The sequence below is a fragment of the Leptinotarsa decemlineata genome, unplaced genomic scaffold, assembly GCF_025532065.1.
Source record: "Leptinotarsa decemlineata unplaced genomic scaffold, Ldec_3_MD MMD2_tig00078422_RagTag_RagTag, whole genome shotgun sequence".
Lineage (NCBI taxonomy): Eukaryota > Metazoa > Arthropoda > Insecta > Coleoptera > Chrysomelidae > Leptinotarsa > Leptinotarsa decemlineata.
In genome coordinates, this window is record NW_027412747.1 from 18040598 (window position 1) to 18066495 (window position 25898).

The 25898-nt window shown below is 35.4% G+C and overlaps 1 protein-coding gene across 1 annotated transcript; it reads right to left on the reverse strand.

The window, feature by feature from the left end:
- Nucleotides 1-376: 376 nt before the first annotated feature.
- On the reverse strand, nt 377-23174 carry LOC111516425 (trypsin-7). The gene is made up of 6 exons (XM_074186196.1): nt 22907-23174; nt 15800-16031; nt 11985-12178; nt 8984-9120; nt 7017-7263; nt 377-3859 (listed from the first exon to the last, which is right to left on the reverse strand). Exons 1-6 carry the CDS (start codon nt 23058-23060, stop codon nt 3594-3596), a joined length of 1230 nt encoding a protein of 409 aa, XP_074042297.1. The 5' UTR covers nt 23061-23174; the 3' UTR covers nt 377-3593.
- Nucleotides 23175-25898: the final 2724 nt, after the last annotated feature.

Here is a 25898-nt window from a genome sequence, read left to right on the forward strand (position 1 = left end):
ATTTATATTGTATGTTGTGTCATGAAACCAAACTACAAGAAATTAAGTGAAAAATTATATGCTGGATATCGAACTTAGACCTGTCAATCTCTAGATCACAAAAGTTCCCACTTTGGAGAGTTGTCGTTCGTGAGAAATCGATTGCTAATTGATAGAAAAACAGAATGCGCCTCAAAATATTTATCTGCGTTCAAGACAACCGACAAGGGTTAACAATTTGGAAAACTGGTGCTTTGCAGATTTTGATTCATTATCCACAATTCATATTGAGATCGCAGGTTGAAAGTTTTCCTCCTCAAGTTCACGGAACTTCTTTCAAAATGTAGGCTTTCTTTCGAAGGGGATGATAGTTGATTGTAGAAACTAACGACTTTGTATATTTTCAGTAAAATACAATAATATATAACATATACAGTATCATTTGAATAAATAATAATCACATAATTTTTAAAATATATAAATAATTAGGAATGACAGTTATAGTTAATCACACATTTGAGACCAGTATTAACATAATTATTGAATGATATGAAAATTGACTCAATAAAGTTGAAATGGAAATGAAATTATTTTTTTTTAAATCTTGAAAGTAGGTTAGTTACTATTTTTCCCGACAAAAAAATACATTCTTAATTAAAATTAGGGGAATACCCAATTTATATTTATGTTCGGAGAGATACCTGAACTGCCTTCTTCTGAAAATAAGAATCAGTTGAATCAAATTGCAACTCATTTTCTTCTGATTTGGCGAAATGATATTGATGAATGTTCATTGCTTAGTGACTGACATATCACTTTTTGTTCCTGCAAAAGTTTGATTGAAACGTTTGTCTTTGTTAATCTTGTTCAATTACATTTATAGTATGTGTTGATTCTCCTGTTTGACCCTGGATAAAAAAACAATTGGGGGTGTGATAAGTGAATAAAGAAAGAGTTGTTGACGGTGCGAATATTATCTTCTCATTTTCATATCAAACGAAACCAGTCTTGACCGAGATAAAAAGTGAAATCAAGTCAGACACACCTTCTTTTTCGCATTATTCAATTCTTCTTCTGAAAAAATTTCAGGAAGATAATATCCAATTTATCTCAATAACAATTCTTCTCGGATACATGTACAATGGCTATGCGAAAATAAAATGAAGTCATTATAACGAAGTTGCTTTAAAGTATTGCCATTTTCTAAACAGTATTATTCATATTTTTCCTGATAGTTTTATTAAAATCGCTCGTATCACTCTTAAAATGCAAATTCACTAAACAGAATCGAAAAGTTAACGAATCCCATTTTGTATTATATCAATTGACTTTAATTGGGGACAAACTTATGTTTGTCCCCGGGTATGGTTCTGTAGAATATGTCATCTACTCATTTTCAATAGGAAAATCTGATTTTGAAACTGAAAAAGACAACTTTTATGATCTTTGATGATCATTGATCATATATGATCATTGAACGAGAATTATATTTGATTTTGGTCAGCATATTTCCCTCTAGAAATATTTCAAAATTTGAAGAAATTATGCAGTAACTTGGAATCACAAAAAAAATAATATACTACACGAAGTGAGATTCAACTGGAAGTGTTTCCAGTTAGATATATCCTATAAAATAATTTGGAAGCAAAAGTACTAACAGAAACTAGAAAACATTACAGAGTAACTAGTGAAAAAATTATTTGAACTCCAAAGACGTAAACCTGTATACCGGGTGACAACGAAATAATTGTAGGTAGCTAGACGGCGCGATTCACATGATTCTGGGGTGATAAAATTTATATAGTATAGTTTCTTTGAACCAATATAACTAATGAAAAGAAAATTTCGGTTTTACCTGAAATGAACTTATGTCAAAAATTTCATATTGTACCTTCTATATTTTCATAGGCATACATTTCCAACGTCATTCATGGAAATATTGTCAGAAACCTAAATATTGTCAAAAAATCAAACGTTTTCAGAAACAAAAGAAGTTGTTTGCTCAGTTTTTAAATGAAATTCAAATATTGAAAGTTTTTCAATATTCACTTAGTTTTCATAATTAATTTTTAAATCAAATGTCAGTTTTGATTCCATCTCTATCGAAATTTGTGAAAGAAAATTATATGTTTCAAATCTTTAACATTGAAGTGTATCTCATTTACTACAAACAAATGTCAAAAATACTATGCATGCGGTACATTATTCTATGTCAGTACAAAAGTGTCAGTTTCAAAGCTTTCACCTGTATCTTATAAATTGGCATTGTCGAAAACAAAAAAATGCAATTTTTCACTAGCAGAGAAAAATGAACCGCATAGTATCTGTGAGATTTGATTTTAGTACAAGAGAAACACTTTGATGTTAAGTTTTAAAAACTTTCACAGATATATAGAGTAAGTGCATTTGGAAAAATGAAAAGTATGTGAATTGGTGAGAAATTTCAATTCCTAAACTTTTGTTCAAAAACTGAGCAAGCATCGTCTATTGTTTCTCAAGATATATGATGGAATTGGCTGATACTGGATGAAAATCCATAACTAACGTATTCAAAAAACACTTCATTGTGAGACGTGTTTCACCATACAATGGCTTCTTCGAGTGTGTCTTTACTGTGTGTCTTTAACACAAAAAACACAATAAAGTGTTTTTTGAATACGTTATTGTTTCTCACTTCATCAAGATGTTTGACAATATGTTGATGACGCCACAGTGCCATACTGAACTTATAAAAATGGCTCCTACAGCTCCAATGATCACTAGATTCATATCATTCAAAAATAATTTTATATTCTATTGACTGGTTCGAAAACATATCGGGTTGTATTAGAATTTCTTGACTTGAGTTTATTTCCGTTCGAATCGAAATAGGTTTTGAATTGAATTGGAAGAGGTATATTTTTGGCAAAGACTAATTTTTGAGAAAGAAAGGTTTTCGCTTTCTATTTTATGAATATTGTTTCTATAGTGTTATCCAGATTTGGTACTGAAGAGGCGATAAGTTAAATGTTTCACATTGAAACATCTGATAAACACCAGTGAGGATGACAGTGTTTCATTTGAGGAAAATTGTACCTCTTTCATTCGCTATATTGAGTAGGAATCCTATGAATGAAATCTGATTCGATTCCATAACGAATGTTTGGAATACGAACTGAATAAAGAAAAGTATTCTTTTGATAAATCAATGTTCTCATAAAAGTATTATTCTTTCGTGTAATTAAATATTTATATGAAAGTAGCTGTTATGAGACGGCTTTTCATCCAGTTTGTGTCTAAAAATTACTTCTTTGAGTAATCTGCACATCTTTGTTGAAGTTAATATTTGAAATTGATTTCTTCCTTCCTTTTTTTGGAAGATTTGTATAAAATTGGAGAAGTAGAAACCCAAAAAAGTTTTCAATTGTTTCTTCATCAGGAATGTTGCATTCAATGAACTAGAAAAAATTTCTGAAACTTCTGACCTCAAAAACAAGGGAATTGCACCTGATGCACAGCTGCCTAGTTGCTGTTTTGATTTATACATAAAATACATTCAGTTTTTCAACAACTTGCGTCAATTTTCTATTCTCTCAACATCCAATGCATCATCGATAACTTATCGATTCGAACTTTCATTTGTTTATTATACTCCTGATCCATTGCGCTGTAACGGGGACCTTGTGGTAAATCCCGGGCTGGTGTGGCTCTCCGCATCCGAAGCCGGCACTTGTAATCCCCACCAAAGTCCACTTTCCTTGATCCAGGAGTATCAGAGGACCTCCCGAGTCTCCCAGGCAAGCGTCGTGTTTGCCATTTTCGTGGCCGGCGCACAGCATTTCATGGTGGAGGTCAACAGTAATGCGTTTGATTTTGTGCCAGGCCATACATTCTCTGATGTCTGGAAGATATTTTCACAAATTAATTGAATTATATTATACAGTGTTTGAGAGCCAAATGGAATAAATTCATAATTTCGGTTACTGAACATATTCAGTGTGACCCATTTTAAAAGGAAACACCCCCCTAAAATTTGAAGTTGTAAATCGATTTTAATAATTTTTTTTTAATGTCAAGTACTGAAAGGTCTGCTTTGGGACAAAATTTGAAATGTTTATTAAAGTTTCAGGGCATACACCATATTTTTTCTTGGTCGAAAATCGGGATTTTTTATTAGCGTTTTTTTTTATTGAAAAAATCACTACGCCACTGGATTCAGAGTGCCTCTATATAGGTGTGACCAAAATTTCATGAAAAAATATTCATTATTGACAAAGTTATGACAACTCAAAAATTCGAAAACTCACACAGCTAACAGTCACAATATATAATTTTTTTTTATGATTTCAACAATAAAGTGCCGCCAGATAAAAAAAACAAATAGCGTAAATATTTTTAATGAAAATAACGGAATTACATTCACACAATTCAACTAACAAAGAAGCAAAAAATTTTAATAAACGTAACTAATAACTAATTATTGAAATGTTTCTATTCAGTGCAACAATTAATTCTAACTCATATTCTAGTAGCCTCTACTAATCCACCACGTATTTCGATACATGTGTCGTAGCGCTTACGAATGTTTCTGATTACGTTCCATAGTTCTTGAGAGCTAATATCTGCACATACCTGTCGAATTCTTGCACAAAGTTCATTTCTATCTCTTGAGCGGTTTTTGTAAACCTTTTGTGTGAGAAGTCCCCAGAGAAAAAAGTCCAAAACTGTGAGATCTGGAGATCTGGGTGGCCACTCTATAAACGGACTACCACGGCCTATCCATTTGTAAAATGTTCGTTAAGCCATTGCCTCACAGCTCTGGCATAATGAACTGAACGCCCATCTAACTGGACAATTAAATTTTTGGGAATACTGGCTTTTACAGTTTATTACCCAGTTAGGATTATCCGCTGCCCAATAGCAACAATTCTGTGATGAAACTACTCCATTTGTAGTGAAAGTGGCTTCGTCGGTATATAAAATATTTTTTAGGAAATTTCTAATGTTTAAATATTCCCCTTGGGCCCATAAACAATATTCCAGTAGTCTTGCTTCGCCACCTTCTTGAAGTGTGTGTAAAAATTTTGGCTTGAAAGGTTTAATATTCTTCGCCTTGAGACATCTCCGAATAGTTTTTCGTGGAATATTCAAATCTAAAGTGGCATTCCTTATTCTGGGATTACGATTATTTCCGAAATAATCTAAAATGATTTGATCATTCCTGTCATTCCTGTTTTGTCTTTGTACAGGATTACTTTTTAACATCATGTTTGATACTGCACCAGTTTCGTTGAATATTTTATTTATTTTATTTACCGTACCGCAGCTAATACGAGGACGATCTGGATGTTTCTCATTAAATACTCTACAAACCTCTCTAGCGCTTCTAACGTCATCTCCCGAAAGGCGTACAATTTCAATTTTCTCTCTTACACTCAATCTTGTAGCAGTGACACAAAATAATTCGAAGAACTGTAAGGTGAATATTGTTGACAATAGTACACTTAAATCTTTCACAAGTGTCAAACTGTAATATCATTTCCATGGCAACTAAGATTTAAATTGAAATATTGGGTCTTAATTTTAGTTAATTTGCGTGGAAACTTGAATCGCATATATTGACAAACCCAACGCTAGAGTGAGAGATAGACTATGGAAATATAAACCCGGAAATATGAACCCTAACTGAATTAAATCTAACGAAATAAACGTTCAAGCTTGTCTCGGATATACCTACACAGTAGGTTGAATGGACTGACGCCTATCAGAAAACAACTACTCCCCTGGCTAATACCACGAAGGGCGTTGGATTATATCCAACAGGCGTCAGTGCAGGAATCTTCACAGAAAATTTCCTGCATATGCAATTGGCCATACAGCTGAATGAGTCGACCTTCAATTTTGGAACGGGCACACTTGCAGACCGGTTTCGGGCTCATTAGCCACTCGTCAGTGCAAGATAGTGGCCATCATCGACCTGAAGTCAATGATATTGCATAATGGAAAATCGGAATTCTTTCAGAGTGTTTCATTCCTCTTCCTGAGTTGGAGCGAATAATAAAATGTCACTCCATCTAAATGGAGTGACATTTTATTGTTCGTTCCAACTTACGAAGAGGAATGAAATACTCTGAAAGAATTTTGATTTTCAATTATAGAATATCATTGACTTTAGATCGATGATGGCCACTATCTTGCACTGACGAGTGGTTAATGAGCCCGAAACCGGTCTGCAAGTGTGCCTGTTCCAAAATTTAAGGTCGACTCTTTCAGTTGTACGGCCAATTGCATATGCAGGAAATTTTCTCTGAAGATTCCTGCACTGATGCCTATCGAATATAATCTAACACCCTTCGTGTTATTAGCCAGAGGAGTAGTTATTTTCTGATAGGCGTCAGTCCATTCAACCTACTGTGTAGGTATATCCGAGACTGGCTTGAACGTTCAAAGTTAATTTCTTTAGATTTGTTTAATGCCAGTCTTCAAGCATAGCCCTATGACTAATAAGAAAGTTCAACTGAATTCTCAGAAAACATCCTATATAGATTATGGAATCTGATAACTGTATGTACATTTTATTCTTTTGACGCTTGTTAGAGGAAGTATACCTCTCTTTGTCTGAAGTGCTTTTACTTTATGAACTTTATGAATAAGGAAAAGCTTTACTTTTCAAAATATTAACCATCTAAGAAAGCTAGATATAACGTATTTGAAAAACACTTTTTTGTGAGATTTTCACCAAACGATTTTACAAAAACGCAACACGTGTTGCCATACAATGGCTTCTTCGGGTGTGTCTCTACTCGGTAAAGACAGGCCCGGAAAATATGTATAGATCGAGCCTTATGAGGAATTACATTTGATGCAAGCAGATCTGAAATAAATTTCCTTCCATTAGTCAAAAAAATTATCAAAATAAGGCTAAAAACAAAAAAGTTATTCAAAATCAAAATTTGTTAACATTTAAAGATGTCTATTTTTCATGCATCTCAGTGTATTTGAATTGAATCAGGTTAGTATTAATGCCAATGTGAATGAAAATATTCAAAAACGACTACCCAGAATAGGAACGGTGGCACTCCTCAAAACGTTCGTCCCCATAAGCTCGTTAGAGGGCTGAATCTTTCCCCATCCGGCCACCACTGCGTTTCGCCCACTCAGTTTGAGATGAGCATCCGGAAGACATATCGGAGAAATATGGAAAACACGGCCTGCCTTCGTCACCATTTCCAATAATGCCAAATCGAATCTGTCGGGCTGGGTGGCTCTATATCGAAATTTCGGATGAACAATTCTCTTGCGGACCTGCAAAGCGATAACGAGTTTATTCATGACGTTGGGGACTCTTGCGGATCCTCTGAAATGAGCTTGAGAACGAGGTAAACAAAAGAGGATGTGGTGGGATTGGAAAAAGTTGCATAAAGTGAACTGTGAATAATAATAATGATAATAATCAACGTCTTTATCATTTCCACTCATTAGACACTTTTATAATATTTTATTCTGAATATAATTCAGTATAAATGAAAATAAAAGGCGGAGTTCACTTTTTGTAAAAACAGGTCTCAAAAAAAACTGTTTTTCCACTCAACCTTCATGAGATATATGTAATGGTTTCACATATAGATATAGTGTGTGTTTTATCTTCAGAATAAAAGTTAAGGAGAAAAAACAAGAATTAAATAGAGTTTACTGAGGTTGCTTAGAATAAAGAACTACTGGGGACTTACTACTTGATCACAGTTGACTCAGAAGTGAATATAACTTTAGGTGACTCTTGAATTGAGAAATGCTTTCGTGTTTTATCTTCTGGGGGATTTCACTATAGATTCTGGTGATTTAAAATGAGAATTATCGTTTGAAGGTTTCTGTTCTGAAGGCTGGAGGAGTCAAAGTACCTTTGAACCTGACATTCAGATTGTGGATGTAGGTGTCTTCTATTTGCCATATTGAACCATCCGATGTTTCATGATTTATGCGATATCCTTTGACGTCTACGAATTCCAAAAATTAGCCCCAACCATGAATTTTGTATCTTTTGAATTTTGTTTTGGTAATGGCTTGTTGAGCATGGGATATAAATGAAATCACCATAATTGAACAATGACAGCACAAATGTCTCACACAGAACAGCTTTCACATACGGTACTTGTGATGCATTATTTGTAACTTTTTGTGTAGTGAATATTACTGGATGATATAATGATCTTAAGGATAAGTAAAAACTGATATTGATATTCTGAGCGATTGGTGATCGAATTGAATCCTAATATTCCAAAATGGTAAATTACAGCCTACACCAGGCTAATTTTTCCAATTGAATATACTCACACTCGTGTGGGTAACTTTGAGGATCTTGGTGTGCTTGGTGTGGACAGCAAATTCACTTTCTGATTCGATAAATTTGTTGTAAGTTAAAATGGACACAATATGTCTTGGCACAATCATGTCGCTTCAATTGCAAAAGCCGCGTCTCAAAAGCTTTAAGCAATATTCCGAACCAGAAAACTGTACATACCTCAGCAACTTTTGATTCTTTATAAAGCTCAGATCAGACCTTCTTTGGAGTATTGTTCTCGTTTATGGAGCTCCACCTCTAAGAATACCCTGAGAAGGGTATTCTTAGAGGCGAAGCCATCCGCCTGATTGGCGGATGACTCTTCTTTCGATGGAATTCAGCAGAACTCGGTACTACAGATTTTTACATGTTGAACTGGGAAATCTAAAGATTATTGTTATTGTGATGAAATGGTATTCGTTCAGTATTATGAAGAAATCAATAATTGGAAAAACATCTGAAAATCTAACAAATACGTAGCTAGTTGAAATCAACGACAGGCCAGCACTACATTCACTGTAGTGGTGACCAGAATACGGAAAAATTTTCATGAGGAATTATGATAAAGTGATGAAGTACTCTATTTCGAAATGAGCTCTTTACAAAGACTTGTGAAATATGCTTAGATTATACATTATGTGTATATGAATTTCTACAAATATTCAACATGACTTTTCTTGGTCTTACCCTATGCAGTTCTGCCGGAGCTAGTTCCTCAACATCACCAGAATCTTGAGTATCAAGTTCTCCCAGGTAAACCAGTATATCCTTCAACTTTGCTGTAATGATACAATGAGCAGCAGTGGCCACAAATTTCCTAGAAACTGATTAATATTTCAGAACTAATTTTATTGTAATAACAAAACCTATTTCATAGAAGAATTCGAAACGTCTTTTTGTATAAAACAGAGCATCTCAATTGATGAAGACAAAAGTGACAAATAATTATGAGGATATGAAAAAATTAGCAACGAATAATTTCAGCTTGTGCAAACATTCAAATATCTAGGCTCCAATTTATCACGAAATGGAGCTGCAACAAGCACGTTGTTTAACATCATCAAACATTCATTTCAAGGAAAGAAAAATAACACCTATAACAGAATGGTTTTTTAACTTATTGAATCATTCCTAAACTGAAATTCGTTGAAAATTTATTGTTCGAGGTAAGTTGATCAAAGGTTATTAAGACATGAAGTGATCAGTTGAGGTGCCCGGCTTTGCTCAGGGAGTTTATATGTGTGGTAGCAGTGGTAGTTGAAATGAAATGAAGAATTTTGGATTATGAGAGATCGCAGAGTCTTAATTATACACCTCTACCAATTGGTAGCTTCACCCATACAACTCAACCAGTTGAAAATTATTTTAATGCCTATTTCAGCCTGATTGTATACTTCTTTCCAAGTTTATCCAACAAAAGTTATACCTGTGTCATCAGCAAATGAAGTTATTTCACCATCGGAATTAAGAATATTGAAGATGATCATATATAGGAGAAATAAGGTGGATCCCAACACAGTTCCTTTGGGTACGTCTCTGGTAACTAGTAGTGTGTGGCTGATAGAGTAATTTACCTTAACAATTTGTTTTGTATTTGTCAAATAGTTCCCAAATATTTCCAAAGCAACATCCCTCACATTGATATCAGCTAGACGTTGAAGAAGTATATTATGATGGACAGTATCAAATGCCTTGGTCAAATTCAGAAAGACAGTTATGCATTTTTATCAATTTCGAACACAGTTGTTGTTTTGGTTAACAATCTCAAAAACTACGTTTTGAATTGATCTGTTTTCCAGAAAACCATATTGTGATTTAGAAAAAATATTATTTTTGTAAAATACTTTTTGGGAAAGAAAGTTTTTGGCTTTCTACTACTCCATCTTGATACAAAAAATATGGGAATTTTCCAAAGAAAGGAAAGGAGTAATCAATTTCATAGTAACTCTATACATACATGTGTTGATCATGCGAAGTAGTAACTTTCAGACACAAACTGAAAGAAAAAGCTATCCTGACACGGCAACTTTCATATAAACATTGAATTACACGAAAGAAAAATTCTTTGGAAACAAATATTTTTATACGAACACTAAATTATACAAAAAAGCACTTTTCTCTGCTCAGTTTGTATTCCAAATAATCGTTGTGGAGTTGAATCAGATATCTGAACGAGGTAACTACAACTCTGTCACTGAGTTGGGACCCGATCAGCAAAAAATTCAGATAAAAGCCGCAGAGATCACCTTACTTCTGCGGAGACACGAGGATACGCCAATGCATGGGATCTTCTTCAATAACATTGGAGACCTTGGCTCATATATGCCTTGGCCGCAGTCGCCTCATGGGTATAGAGGTTCCTGACACAAGGTGCAGGACCTGCAGCGAGGCGCCCGATATCCTAATGCACTTGCTATCAGCATGTCCAACATATGCGTTCGTGGCCTATATTCATCGACATAACGCGGCTATATTACCATCTACGACACTCTTACGGTATTTACGAGACACCTTTGTTGCCCTACGCTCTGGGGGATATTGAATCCGTTGTGGGGAACGAGAAGTGCCGAATTTATTGGAACTATTCGTTTCCCATCCTCAGGCTCATACAATCTAATAAGCCTGATGTAGTCCTTCTCGACCACCAGAGCAAACCGATATTTGTCGTGAAGTTTTCAGCTCCTGGCGAGACGAATATCGTCAGAAAAGAGGAGAAAAAACGGATAAAATATCGAGATTTTCTCTTCGAACTCCGCAGACTCTATCCAGATCACTCTGTCGATGTGGTCGTTTTGATTATTGGAGTCCTTTGGTGGAATGATGTCCTCTCTACTTTCGAATCTTAAAATCATACCGGCTTGCCGCACAAAGGCAGAAATCTTAGCCGCACAGATGCAGAAAGCTGTCATTCTTGGCTCACTGCGCTTGCTCAGGGCACATGATTCTCGGACTCAATGATCACTTACTCCACGGTTTGGGAGTGGTCATTGGTTGATAATGCTGGCGCGCCCCCTCGAATGTATCGGGGCTTCGGGGAATAGGGCCTGACCAGCGCACACTTCGGTGGAAACAAATATTAATAATAGTAGGTCTTTTTTCCCAGAATGATAGAATGAATAATTGTGAACATTCAGTGAAACGGAAAAGGCTGAAGATCAGTTGGTTGCATCAAAAGATGCAACCTCTGTTTTTCATCTTAGGCAAAAAAAAAGAAAAACTATATATACACATATACACATGCATACATAGTACATATACACAGGATTCCTAAACAATATATTATAAATAGTATAATTCCTTTTTTGAGTTATACTGTCGATCATAATATACTCCCCCAGCGTCTAGCTATATGTGATAACTATAACATTGAATTCATGAATATCTTCACTTGGAAGGTTTCCAATTTTTTATTATTGATCTTTTTTCAGTCTGAAAAGCACATGTCTTATCAAAAACTGTTTTATCTCACTTTTATCTTCACTAAGTTATTTTTATCTTTTCATCATTTTTTTCATCATTTGCTTTTCATAACTTGAAAATGTTCCTCATTATATTTATTATTCATATATTCAATTTTTTTATTTTGTAGAATATTAGAATGGATACCTGAAAGTTTTTTTTTCATGTTCATTCATATATGATGCGAATGAAATAATGAAAGAGGCACGAAGGTAAAAAAGTATATTACCCAAAACTCCTCCACATTGATACGATGAAATCTTGATATAAACCTGCCAAGGAAATTGTCCGAACGAGGCTTGCTTTCCTCCGATTATTCTTTTAGAAAAAACTCGATCTGACGAGAGGCCACAAGTGTCATCTTCACCTTCTTCAAAATCATCAATTCTTTTCTGCAATATTGGCACTGAACCTTCCCTCAATCTGAAATAATTTTATACAAATAATAAATACCGGCCTTCAACAAAATCATTCAGTTGTTAATCCGGTAAGAAATCTAGAATCTATATAGTTCATAGAAGCAGATATTTTTAATGCTGAAACATCAAATGAAGAACCCTTCATATTGTTTTCCTGGCCATTAGAAACGGATATAACATTCTCTTTCCAACCGAAACTGCAATTTTTTTCAAGACGAAACATAAGCGCTACTGAAAAATCCTTATGAAGGGACACAGTTTTTGGATTTGAATTCTTCTTCCTGTTGAAGTTGATAATTGCCCTTCCTGAATTGAGTGGAATAATATTCTGGCTATTTTGTGAACTAGCCAGTTTTTTGCTTAATCAAACCATGAGGCTTCCGGTTTTTGATAGATACACCATTGCCTACCCTCTTTAGAGGTAAATCTTTGAGAAGCCGCAGAAATTGGAAAGTACTCTGGATACCTCTTTGTGTTTGGTTTGCTTTAACTAAAATTCAATTTTAGGGTTGTAGGATGACATCAGACAAATAAGTAGTTTATGTTGAAAAGAGTGAATCAATCACTTTGCTGTTGCATATGCTTTTACGTCCAACTCGACTAGAGGCTAAAAGTACAGATCTTTCTGATCTTTTCCTTTTCTTCAATTGTGGGGGAAACGTCGTTGGTGGTATCTAGCTAGATAGTGTACTATCTCCATTTTACTGTTATGTGAAGAGGAACAATAAGGCCAGAACTTATAATTTATTTCAACTTATTATGTTATTCTGAGCCTATTTCAACTTTTTATAAAAAAACTACAGGGGATGTACTACCTATAAATCTCTATGAAAATCAATATTATGATGCTATAATGTTGTGAGCTGATGCATAGTACTATGGGTAAGCATTTTTCAATTATGATGTGATATAATCTTGCAAAATTGAGTTCTCAGTCTTCTTCAAAAATATCTTCGATTTCCATATCACAGAAGCCTTTTGTTTCATATAAAATACATGTATTCATTTCAGTTGTTTACCTACTATTTATGCTATTAGTCAACAACCAAACTCAACAAAAATACGTACCCATCATGTATCCCCATTTAATTTCCCAGCTTTATAAATAGTTGCTACTTGTGATTCAACGAAGTTGGGTGGCGCCCACTTCAATGGGATGAAATGGGATTGGATGAAATCCAGCAGCTTCAGGGTATGTTTGGGGGCGAAGCTTCATACATGAGAACAATACTCCAAAGAAGGTCTAATCTGAGCTTTATGAAGCATCAAAAGATGCTGAGGTGTGTACAGTTTTCTAGTTCGGAACAGTGGAATTGTCTGACCTTATATTATTTCATATGCAACTTCCTGCCGCCGGTGAAAATGTGCATCTGCCACAGATGCCCTGGAATCCAAAGAAATGACGAAACAAGTGTGCTGTCGTCAGCAAAGCAATATATTGGGTTTTTGGTTTTTCCAATATGTCGTTGTTAAACAATAGAAAGAGGGTTGGAGACAATGGTGGTTCACGACTTTCTCCATGATTTTTGATATCACTGATAGCAAAGCGACTCGTCTATAGTTATTTGAAAGATGTTTCTTGCTCTTTTTGGAAATCAGCTGAAAGCGAGCAAGCTTCCAAAATGAAGGAAAAACCTTTTTCTTGTAAGACAGGTTGAAAAGTCTGCAAAACACTGGAGCAAGTTAATTTGCGCAATTTTTAAATACGAAGACGGGCACCTCGTGAGGACCAGATGCCTTGTTGATATTGAGTTGATTCAAAATTTGCCTGACAACCCTGAGAAGGGTAATTTCCGGTATTGTGGATTCTAGTGTGGAAATAGTGGGTGGAGTGGGACTCAAATTGTTCAGCTATTGTATTTGCAGTTGAACCATCCGCTTGTGTTAGTGTTGGAATTGTGGATTTTGCAAAGTCTTGATTAACAGCTTCAGCTATCGACCAGAAATTTATCCCTTATTCTCTGATTGTGAAGTTATTTGCAGCTGTCGCGGGTATTAACAAACCAAGTTCGGATTTCGTCACTGGAATTTTTGCGCCACTGCCGAAATTTTTATTGAAGCAAGGTTTGCCGTTAAAAGTTCGTTTCGTTGAAGTTCGTTGAAAAATGAATATATGCAACCATGGATAATAGAATAACTATCGTGACTACAGAAGCACAAATAGATGGTTCTTTAGAGCAGAAACAAACATCTAGCCAAGGGAAATTTCGGAAATAGTCTTGAAAATCCCCCCGCTCAGCAGATCTGTATGTGGGAAGACGCCAACTTGATTGGTAAAAAGCGGGTCGAGTAGAGTAATGCAGTTCTGGTGTTCATAAAAATTCAATTTGGCTTTCTTCGATATGTACAGAAAACTATTTTAAACTCAACTGCTTTCTTTCTTCCTTTCGAAGTTCTCCACAACTTTTTGCCTATGTTTTTTGTAAATATTGATGAAATGTCGATATATGATCTATATTTATTCTCAAAAATTCTCCATTAGTATTTTACAATATTTCTTCCTTTCTTGAAAGATTGTTTTCCTGAAAAACTATTATCACATAACGTACCTACTTTATGAAAAAACACTTTATTGTGAGATTTTTCACGAAACAGTTTCACAAAAACGCAACACGTGTTTCGCCATACAATGGCTTTTTCGGGCGTGTCTTTACTGAGTTTGATCAAACAAATCGTGGTTAACAACGGTTATAAGGTAGACATTATAGACTCCATTCTTTCCAAAAACTACAAAAGCAAGCCATGGACCAGGTCTACCCAAATTCAAGATACGATACCGTCAGTTATAGGACATTGTTATATTTGGGTGAAATCACCAATAATATTGCACGTTTTTTAAAGAAAGAATGCGTAAACGTAACTTACATAACGAATAATAGCCTACGAGAATTCATTAAAAACAATAGAAGCAAAACTTTGGTGTCAGATAGATCAAGAGTATATAACCTGACTTGTGGCTTTTGCCCAAACTGTATATTGAACAGACAGGGATAACGTTTTCACAAAGAATTATAGAGCATAGCAGCACTTTCGCAAATAAAAAGACCAATTCCACATTTGCAAACCACCTTTTAGCAGAAGGACATGAGTTTAATCATGAATACGACATATTATATTCAGAATAGAAAAGTTTGAAACTCAATCTTCTAGAATGTTTAGAAATCAATAGATTCAAGAACTCGGGTAATATACTGAATGACCAATTAGAATTGAATAATTCCCCGTAACTAAATATTTTTTCAAATGTGGAAACTGGGACAGCTCAAGTAATTTAATTCATTACAACTCAGCTAAACCTCAGGTACTTAAAATATAGGTACTTCAAATTGTTAAATTAGGTATATTAAGCATTGAAAATGTCGAATATAGTTAGTAAAGACAAGCCCGAAGAAGCCATTGTATGGCGAAACACGTGTTGCGTTTTTGTAAATGTGTTTAGTGAAATTCTCACAATAATTTGTTTTTTGAATACGTTAGTTATGGATTTTTGTCAAGTATCGGCCAATTTTATCATATATCTATTATCAAGTAATTTTCAAAAATTAAATTTGATACTTAATAAAATCAAGTAAATTTAAAGTAAATTCGATGTGAATAATTTCAACAACAACCTGATTTTACTCACTCTAAACTTTCTCGAACATCATTATCATCCTGATATTTCATAATACCATTATCAGAGGAACTTTGAGATTTTCTAGAGGTAACACAGCAAGCTACTATCCAGGGACTGGCACCGCATCCAGATTGACCGGAACCGCCCACTAGCCAACAAGCAAGAGAGAGAGTGCAGGAGTGGGAGACTCCTTTTTTCTCACATCTCGATGGATATCCAAACATCGTCACAAAAACTCGACCTGTGTACAAGAATTCCATGCTGAGTGTCACAAATAGTCATTTTCAATCGATAAAATGTGTTAGATTGTTTCAAAACTTTTGTCCGTTTTAATGTCATGCGTTTTTGCAGCTCCATATTTCAATGAATTGGAAGTCATTACTTACATCAAGTCATAGGATTTATTATCGATCTTAAATTAGTTTCGAATTATTTTTCATTTTTCAGTTTGTGTTGCTATCAAAGCGTGTTTTTTAAACTTTTATTCATTTTACAATTTTTAGTTTGGCTAGCCATTTCAAGCCCATTTGTTTTAATTAAAATATAAAAGCATACACAGACAGTGTAGTTGTCTCACTTGCTCTCACACAGATACATACTGTATTGGGAAATTATCCAATCCTGGCGATCCTGATCAGGATAATGCGATAAACCTATGAAATGATTGTATTGACACCGATTCTTGATAAGTATAGAAAGTTTAAAATACACCTGTCCGTTTGAAGTTAATCAAAATCGTGAAGCTTATACAGAGTCTTTCAAATTCGATCATCACCATTGGAAACTTGGAAACTATGAGAGATACGAAAATGGTTGAATTGGAGCAAAGTTGCGCATTTACCTGACTAACAATATGCCATCGAGAAATTCCGAGTATATCCGGAATTTTGTCTTTTCAATGAAAATTTGCAGATAAACATGAAACTGGGGAAATCTACACGTCACATTCTCTTCGAAATGAATATTTGTCATACAAGTGCTCCAGGTGATCCCGAAAGCCGATGAGAATAATATAATTGGCTAAAAAGCAGACCTGATTTTCCTGTTTTCCTGGAAAATATAATTTGGACAGATGAAAGCACTTTTACGAACTGTGGAATATTCAACCGAAATACGAACACATTTGGAGCATAAACAACTCCAGACAGTTTCAAAAAATTTTACCTCAAGTGCGATTCAGTATTAATGTGTGGGCAGAGATAGAATTTTGGGTCCTCATTTATTTGACGGAATTCTGTATGGAGAAACCTATCACCAGTTTTAATATCGATTTTCGAAGACTACTTGGATGATCTACCATTGGCTAACTATGACAACGTCTGATTTCAACAAGATGGTGCTCCACCGCACACTACCAGACGAGTATCTAATTACCTGACTGAAAAGTTTGGTGATAAATGGATAGGGAATAATGGGCCGGTGAAGTGGCCAGCAAGGTCTCCATGAATATGTTACGGGCATTTTGATAAGTCCGGGTATTATTAATAATGGCCGGTCTGTATTCATAATGCCCGACTCAATTGGGCAATGTGATTAAAACAGCATGATTAATCACTTTTTCCGGCCATTATGAATAATGCCCACCCTATCTTGGGCAGAGTAATAAAATAGGTGAACTGTAGTTTTTTTGTTCATTAAATAAAAAAAACGTTACAAAATTTTTATGAAAAGTTAACAAAAAATAAACTATTCAACATAGTAGTTGAAAAATGAATAGTTAAAAATGTAATAACATCAGTGGTTATCTACTTTTATTTTGTTGAAAATATTACTGAAGAAAAATAGTTTAAAAATTAGTAAACTGAAAAAAATCAATTGAAACATCTAATAATTCAAAACTGTGCAAGAAAGTTATTAAATTTAGAATTATTTATTCTTGTGAGATGAGCTTTTGTGACATTTGGAATGCTTGATTTCTTGCATTTACAATGTTTTGAATTGCAGTCACCGCTACAGTTACAATGCTGGAAGCCTTGTCCATCAAAATTAAAGTCCCTTCAAACACATTCTTGAAGAGTAATATCAACTTTTTTTAACATCGTCGATCGAAATGAACTTTTATTTACACACAGTAAACTCATTTCTGATGTACAGTTGGTTTAAATACCGTGTTTAGTTCCAAGTTTGTAAAGATTTTCTTTTTCGACAGATAAAATAATAGGAATTAAATTACGACTATCCGTCTTGGCTCGATCTAAATCTGGTATCCTTACTTGAACGCTTTGGCCTATTTCTGCAATAGGAAATTTTGCATTTGAACTCGCCAACATTTTTTTGGCTTGCTTATCAAGTGATTCTTTAGCTGCGTTGCGAGCCTTCCGAATTTCGTTTGATTTTGCGTTGAGTAAAGATGCAGCCTTTTCATTATCAGAATTTTCCTTTTCATTGTTCATATTGATAGAATGCTGTTGATCGGCTGCTCACGGGTTTTCATTTATTATGTCCTCAGTAGGTTGTTGACTTTCTGGTTGAATATCGTCAGATTGTTGTTCCAGTTTGGAAGGGGGTTCAAGTTCAATCGTAACAGAAATAGTACCAGTAACAGCGGCTGAGTTTTCACCTATAGTATCGCTGTCCACAAATACGTTTTGACCTTCACCGAAATCACCATCTTTTAATATTGCCTCAAGGTCATCTTTACTTACTATCTCCGTTAACCCGTCAAATGATAGCAAGACTGATTTTAAACCTACTTTGGATTTGCAGCCAAACATATGACTTATTACATGGACCACGGGCCATCGGGCATTATTGATAATGGCCGGTCAAATTGATAAATTAATGACTTTGCCCATCGCTTTTGGGCATTATTAATAATGGCCGGTCCTTATTAATAATGCCCAGTTAATCACGTTGCCCGTAACAAATACATTTTTATGGGGTACACTGAAAAATAGAGTTTATGGTCAGAGAGAGTATTAAAATATTGAGGACTTTTTACACAGCATTGTTAGAGAGTTGGGAAGATTGAGAAGGAGGGAAATTAATCGTACATAGAATAATATTCGAAGAAGGGCACAGTTGTGTTATTATGAACAAGGCCAGTATTTTGAGCATTTGCTGTGATTTACTTTTGTCTTTACATTTTAGTTGATTAATTTTATTTGTTCAGAGTTCTATTTTCATTGAAAAAGACACAATGTCTAATTTACCTCAAACACATTTATCAAATTTTGATTGTCGTTTTTCTTTATTCGTGAAAACTATTTTTCACCAGAATTCCATGACTTGTACAATAACAAAATGTTATTGAGTGCAAAGAATTGAAAGTCAAATTTAGAAATATCAAAGTCGAAGCCTATTATGATAAGAATACATTTTTTTTCAATGTCTCAAATTTTTAGAAAAAGAATGATAACTTCCGATACATCACTGAAAAGGTAAAATTTGTCTCTGTTTAAAACAGAAAGAATCTAATGTAGCTCCCATAAGAAAAAATAAAGTTGATGATGGTGGCCAGAAGACAAAACGTTGGATAGCAAATCTGAAAACACCATTATGTAGCAGGGAAAAAGCGGCAATGTGAAAATGCAATTTATTTTCGAATCCTTCGAAAAATAAAGCCAGAAAAAAATAAAAACCATTTTCCGAAACTTCTGTTTATCTTTTTCCGGATATCTCCGGATAAACTCGGAATTTCAGAACTTTCTCAACTGCATATTGTTAGACACGTAAATGCGCAACTTTGTTTTAATTCAACCATCTTCGTATCCCTCATAGTTTTCGAGTTCCCAATAGTGAGGATAGAATTTGAAACACCCTGTATGAGCGTGTTAAAATCAGTGACTGTACTGTGCAAAAAATATATTTACAAGAATTTATACTATCATCTCTTGACGAATTCTCCAAATGAACGATATAATCAACTGACATTTATCAAAAATTGCCTTGAACAGTAATATTTTAATGAAAAAAAAATTATAGGGGAGATTCGTTTTTGGGAGACAGTTATTTGACTTACTACTCCATCATCTATATTCAAAAAGTAACTGAGAACTTCCGGAAAAATAAAGTATTCGACTTTAAAATAGATTCATCATAAACACGTATAGACCATGCACATAAGATTTTTTAAGGTAGAATCTGGAAAACAGCGCATCTACTTTGTATCTAAAAAAATGCCTGTGCTTAATCCAGGGATGTTTTTTTGAAGTTTTTTTTTTTTCTTTCTCCGGAAGTTTCCACATGGTTTGTATATAGATGGAGATGTAGAAACCAAATAGAATTTTTCCAAAACCAAATTTTTCCTAAATATAAAAATATGTCTCCATTTCAATTCAAACAAAATGTTCATGGACAGGATTGAATTATCAAATAGTTATTTTTGTATTAAGTCCGTAAAATGAGTGTTTTTTAATGGCACATGATAGTGTTCCAAAAAACAAAAATCTGTTTAAAATCTGTTTTTCCGTTAACCAGCTGTCGCACCCCTATAAACGACACCCCTCAGAAGTCGAAACTTGTGCGAGCTAAGGATTAACGAGGTCTTACCATTTAACGTGTGATTCCCAACACGGGTTATACGATAGCAAGTGAAAATCGATCGTTCAGACTAGGGCTTGAACCACCGACCAACACGGCAGTCAATTCGAGTGAGTGAACAAAGCACCCACGTCGAACCGCCTGGCTACCGATTTCTCATATGGTCAGTGGGCATACTGGAAGACTGGCTATAAATTAAATCATCTTGAAGAACAATTCATTCAGGACAGTCTCAAATATCCACACAAAAGGTAAATATATTCTTACTGACTATATGTGAAAAGTTTTCCTTCCTTATAGGAGGAATTGGGCAAATTTCGGATATGAGGTTGGTTACCTCGTTCACAAGCAGATGGGGCGATGACAAACCTGTTGAAATCATCGACTTTATGTTGATGATAAACACTACTTTGCACTGACAAGTGCAAACAGCATTTACAGGAATAATTTCAGTGAAGAATCCTGCACTGACACCTGTCGGATATAATCCAACGCCCATCGTGGTATTAGCCAGGGGAGTAGTTGCTTCAATTTCAAGTTATTTTCAAGAAGATCTATGCTGAGAAAGCAAATGCAATAGAATGCAGATGATCAATTTCATGAACGTTGCGACAAGAAACATGTAAAAAAGGTTTCTGAAAATGTGCTTACATGCTATGTTTAGAAAAAATCAAAAATTATAAAACCTCCCACGTTATGAACTGTCTATTCCATGTTCAAAAGTACATGGAATGTTAAGGATTTTTTTTTATTTTAACAAATTCGCATCAACCTAGTGTTTATTAGCGAGTAGTACATGTTTATAATTTTGTTATAATATCGATACATTTAAGAAATTTGATAATATTTGGAATATTACAGATTCTTCCAATAGTGTTGTAGATATCTAGGGGAAAGTTAAAGTTGTTTCGCTGCACCCAGTATTTTGGACAATCGGTGAAAATGTGCTTGATACTCAGTTTTGTTTCACATATGTCACACATTGGCTCTTCGGTGTGATTTAACAGATAACTGTGCGCGGGATTGGTATGACCTAAGCGTAGCCGATTGATGAGCCCTTGCTGTTTTCGGTTGTTTGTTTCGTCAGGCCACGGTTTCACATCATTTTTGATTGTACGTAGTTTTGCCCCGGACACTTGCCACTAATTTTGCCATTTCTGGATTATCGCTGTTTTCGCCATTGTTTTAATGTCTGTAGATACTACTTTCGACACTACTTCGGATTCGGTAGAGGTAATTGCGCCACGAGCATATTTGTAAACTTTTTCATTGCCCTGAATTCCAATATGTGATGGGATCCAAATGAAGCTAATATTTTTTCCATGTTGCTGGATCAGATGTAGTTCTCTTTTTATTTTTTGTTCAATTGGATTTTTAGAATATAAGCGCTTAAGTTCGTATATGGAGCTAAATGAATCCGTTAAAATGATATACTTCTCTCCACCTGTCGCAATGACATAGACCAGCGCACGGTAAATGGCATAGAGTTATGCACTGAATATGCTGGTAGTTGAGGGAAATTTATATGATAACGATTCAGATGTTGTAACTATGGCAGCTCCTACTCCTTTGTTGGTTTTTGAGGCAAAGGAAAATTGATACAAGTAAGTTTTCAAAATTGGTACCGCTCATTAAGAACAAAAGCGTCGGATACTGAAAAAAGAAATGTAAATTTTTATCAAGGGATGATATCGATACATTTATTCAAAATGCTAATAATGAAACAAATTTACTTTATGAGGTACATATATAATCAAAATTTTGTTAGATAAGTAGTAATTTCAATATTTTTTATTTGTGTAACTTTTGATGCCGATGTATAAGCTGGATCTATATCGATTGTTGAAATACCTGATACGAAGCCCAAGAACATTTACTGTTTCAAATTCTGAGATATGCAGCAAGTATAGAGCACTACAGCCGCCTCATACAAAAAGTAACAGATTATTTTTGAAATATTCGAGAGGAAAATGTATTAACCAACATGTGTAGATAAATAAAATAGGAGAAATTCCCAGCTTGATTACAGTATAGCTTGGAGAAAACATGTATAAGAGCTACACAGGTCACTGTTTCAGGAGAAGCTCTTCTGGTCAATGCAGGGGGCAACATTACATCCATAATACGTCATGGTGGCTGGAAATCTGCCTGAGTAACAGAAGCATATAGAAGATAGTTTGAACAACAAAATTGGGATTTCTAACAAAATATTAAATTGTCAATTTTCTTCCAAACCAATTAAAATATCTGATAAAATTGTGAAATCAACTTTTCAATAAATATCTAACGTTTCTGATTAGCAGCAACATGGAACATTCTCGGGAATTTATGTTGAAATTAATTGTTCAAACTTCAACAACAATTATTATTCCAATAAATGGAATTGTTTCATTACGAATAATCAATTAATAATTGACTCTGTTGAAAATAAATCCTTCAAAAAGTAATATTTCGCGTCTATTTCGTGAATTATTTTGGCAGTTAAAAAAGTTTTGTTTTCACGGTGACTCAAAGTCGTAAAATAATGCGAGAAATGAATGTTTCGTCCTTCAAACTTCTACAAAAAGGGGCTGATGAGGCGTTGAAGCCAGGTATTTTCGGCCCGAAACAAACAAAAACAAAGGAATCACATACCTGTAGCTCGTACCCCTTCTCTATAGTAGCTGTCGACTTCATCGTAATCTACATCCGGCACCCTTCTCCAGTATTTGTCAGGAAAGTAGTCTCCAATCCGCAAAAACCCTCTGACCTGCACACTACACAAAACAACCCACAGTACGAATCGCATCTCTCGATCATCTTGATGGAATCTTTTCGGTAAAAACCTTAAATTGTCAACGCATTCTTGTCGAGTTAACGCCGTGTTCAGAGTATGGAACTTTTTTAATTGACTCGCCGGTGATTCTAGCTTGTAGACTAACAGTAAAAGAATGATGGTAACGGCACCAGGCCGAAAGTAACCTACATTCACGCTCGAGGAAGTCTTAAGGTTGCGGAGAGTGAGGAGAGATTCTGCAAGAGAGGAGAAGAGCTGTGGTTATTTCTCACTGAACTCTTTAGAGAATAAAAAATACTCTTAGTCCAATATACCCGCATGTTCTCACCAAATACAGAAGTATTCACATTTTCAGTATTTTCCTCAATAAAAAATCTAAATTTCATGGTTGAAATTCAAATTTTATTCGCAGAAAATATCGAGTTTGAAAAATGACATTTTGAATGAAGAATCAAAATGAGAAACATTTTTTCAAGGACAAAACACAAGCACTATGGTAAAATCCTTAAGGCGCTCTAGTTCGGTGGTTGTAAGGAAGTAGCGATTCATGTCACATCACATTCACAATCTCGCTGGAGATTAAATCCACTTGTAAAAACTTTCTCAGGAAGTTTATTCCACATAAACGCAGTTCTTCATATGAAAGAGTTCCCAAACAGTGAAGTTCAAGGTGTACCGAGTTGAACCTCAAAACGATTAGTAGCCACAGTCCTTCGCGTATTTCTGATATGTATCGCTCTTGGTGGAATCAAATATGTCAAGTCACTTGAACATTTCTCGTGAAAGTATCTATAGAAGAGAGACAAATCTCCAACCTTTCAAGCTATCAAGATTACACGTGGTGTTCGCGTCTCCAATCAGGGGGATGGCTCTTTTCTGGATGGAATTCAACAACTTCAGGGTATGTTTGGGGACAGAGCTCCATACATGAGAACAATACTCCAAAGAAGGTCTGATCTGAGTTTTATAAAGCATCAAAAACATTGCTGAGGTGTGTACAGTTTTCTGGTTCGGAACATTGTTCCAATATTTTAAGAAGCGGCTTTTGCAATTTGCATTTTAGACACTCTGTATACGTCTCGATCAGGTGTCGAACAGGTCTTGATCAGGTTTCGAACAGGTCTTGTTCAGGTTTCGAACAGGTCTCGATCAGGTCTTGAACTGGTCTCGAAGAGGTATTGATCTGCTTAGCAGATCAAATCTACATCGTTGGTCGTTCGTCAGTAAGAGAGGATAAACAATGATTGACATTTTAAAAAAAATAGTGGTGACACACGAATGACGTATTGGTTCACCCCTGGGTGACAGGACACCACGTGACAATCTGGTTCACTGGGTGATCTGTCTGCCTTGTATAGCGAACTGAAAGGCAACCTGGCTGGTGTGATGACGTCACAGTCTGCCTGACTTAGTGCAAGAATTTGAAAAGCTGCCTTTGCAATTTGCATTTGAGATACCCTGTAATCGTCTCGATCAGGTATCGAACAGATCTTGATCATGTTTCGAACAGGTCTTGATCAGGTCTCGAACAGGTCTCGATCAGATCCTGAACTGGTCTTGAACAGGTATTGATCTGCTTAGCAGATCAAATGTATGTACATCGTTGATCGTTCGTCAGTAAAAGAGGAGAAAACAATGACTGACAATTAAAAAAAATCTAGTGGTGACACACGAATGACGTATTGGTACACCTCTGGGTGACAGGACACCACGTGACAATATGGTTGACTGGGTGGTCTGTCTGCCTTGTACAGCGAACTGAAAGGCAACCTGGCTGGTAGGCTGGTATGATGACGTCACAGTCTGCCTGAATTAGGGCAAGACCTACTATTGGTGTCCATTTTAACTCCTAAAAAACTCATCGAAGCAGATAGCGGAATTGTCTGACTTGACATTATTATATACGGTTCGGAGACATGTATCTTCGTAGAGAAAACCCATGCCTGGGTTTTTGAATCTGGTTACTTTCACCCCTATTCGAAATCACTTCTAGATCCCCATTAAGATATGCAACCTCCTGCTACCGGTGAAGATGTGACTCCGTAGCCGATGTCCTGGAATCCAAATGAAATGATGAGACAAGTGTGCTATCGTCAGCAAAGCAATATATTGGATTCTTGGTTTTTTCCAATGAGTTGTGATATACAATGAAAAGAGGGTTGGAGACAAAATGGATCCCTGGGAAACACCAGCGTTGATGGTGAAAGTATTCGAAAGATATCCATCGACGGCCACTTGCTGCGAACGTTCTTCCAGGAAGCTAAAGAGCCATACACAAAAATGATCCGAGAAGCCATAACATGGAAGTTTGATCAGCAAACCCTCATGCCACACACGATCAAAGGTACCAGAAATATCAAATGCAACAGGTCTTTTTTTTTATTTGAAAATAACCGCATCAACTTTATGGTTATTAGCGGCGAAAAAGATATTAACAAGCAGTAACTATATTGATTACAACATTATATTTTGTTAGATAAGTTCAGAGCACTTAAATAATTTAAAATATTGCTAGCACTAAAATAACTCAAGGTTTCCTGCGATCCTTCGATATTTCTATTTCTAATTGAAACACTGGACACTGCACTATGATGTGATGTATTGTTAGTGCAACTTCACAAATGTGGCACTGTGGTTGATCTGCTAGAGATATCAAGTATTCGTGGACCCCTCTATTATGGAAACTTGTGATGGACGAGCTGCTATGTCTCCTGGACCGTAATGGGTACAAAGCACTGGGCTATGCCCAGTGCTTAGTCATCCTAGTCCAGGGCAAATACAATAATGTACTGAAGGGATGCATGCAGCAGGCCCTGAAGATGGACCGAAGAGGAAGGGCTTAACATAAGC

Bases quoted from the DNA above. Each gene is read 5' to 3' on its own strand.
- LOC111516425 (XM_074186196.1), bottom strand. From the start codon at position 23,060: ATGCGATTCGTACTGTGGGTTGTTTTGTGTAGTGTGCAGGTCAGAGGG. The intron at 16,032-22,906 runs GTATGTGATTCC...TCTTGTACACAG, and splicing joins AGAAGGGGTACGAGCTACAG to GTCGAGTTTTTGTGACGATG. The intron at 3,860-7,016 runs GTAGTCGTTTTT...AATATCTTCCAG, and splicing joins TGCCACCGTTCCTATTCTGG to ACATCAGAGAATGTATGGCC.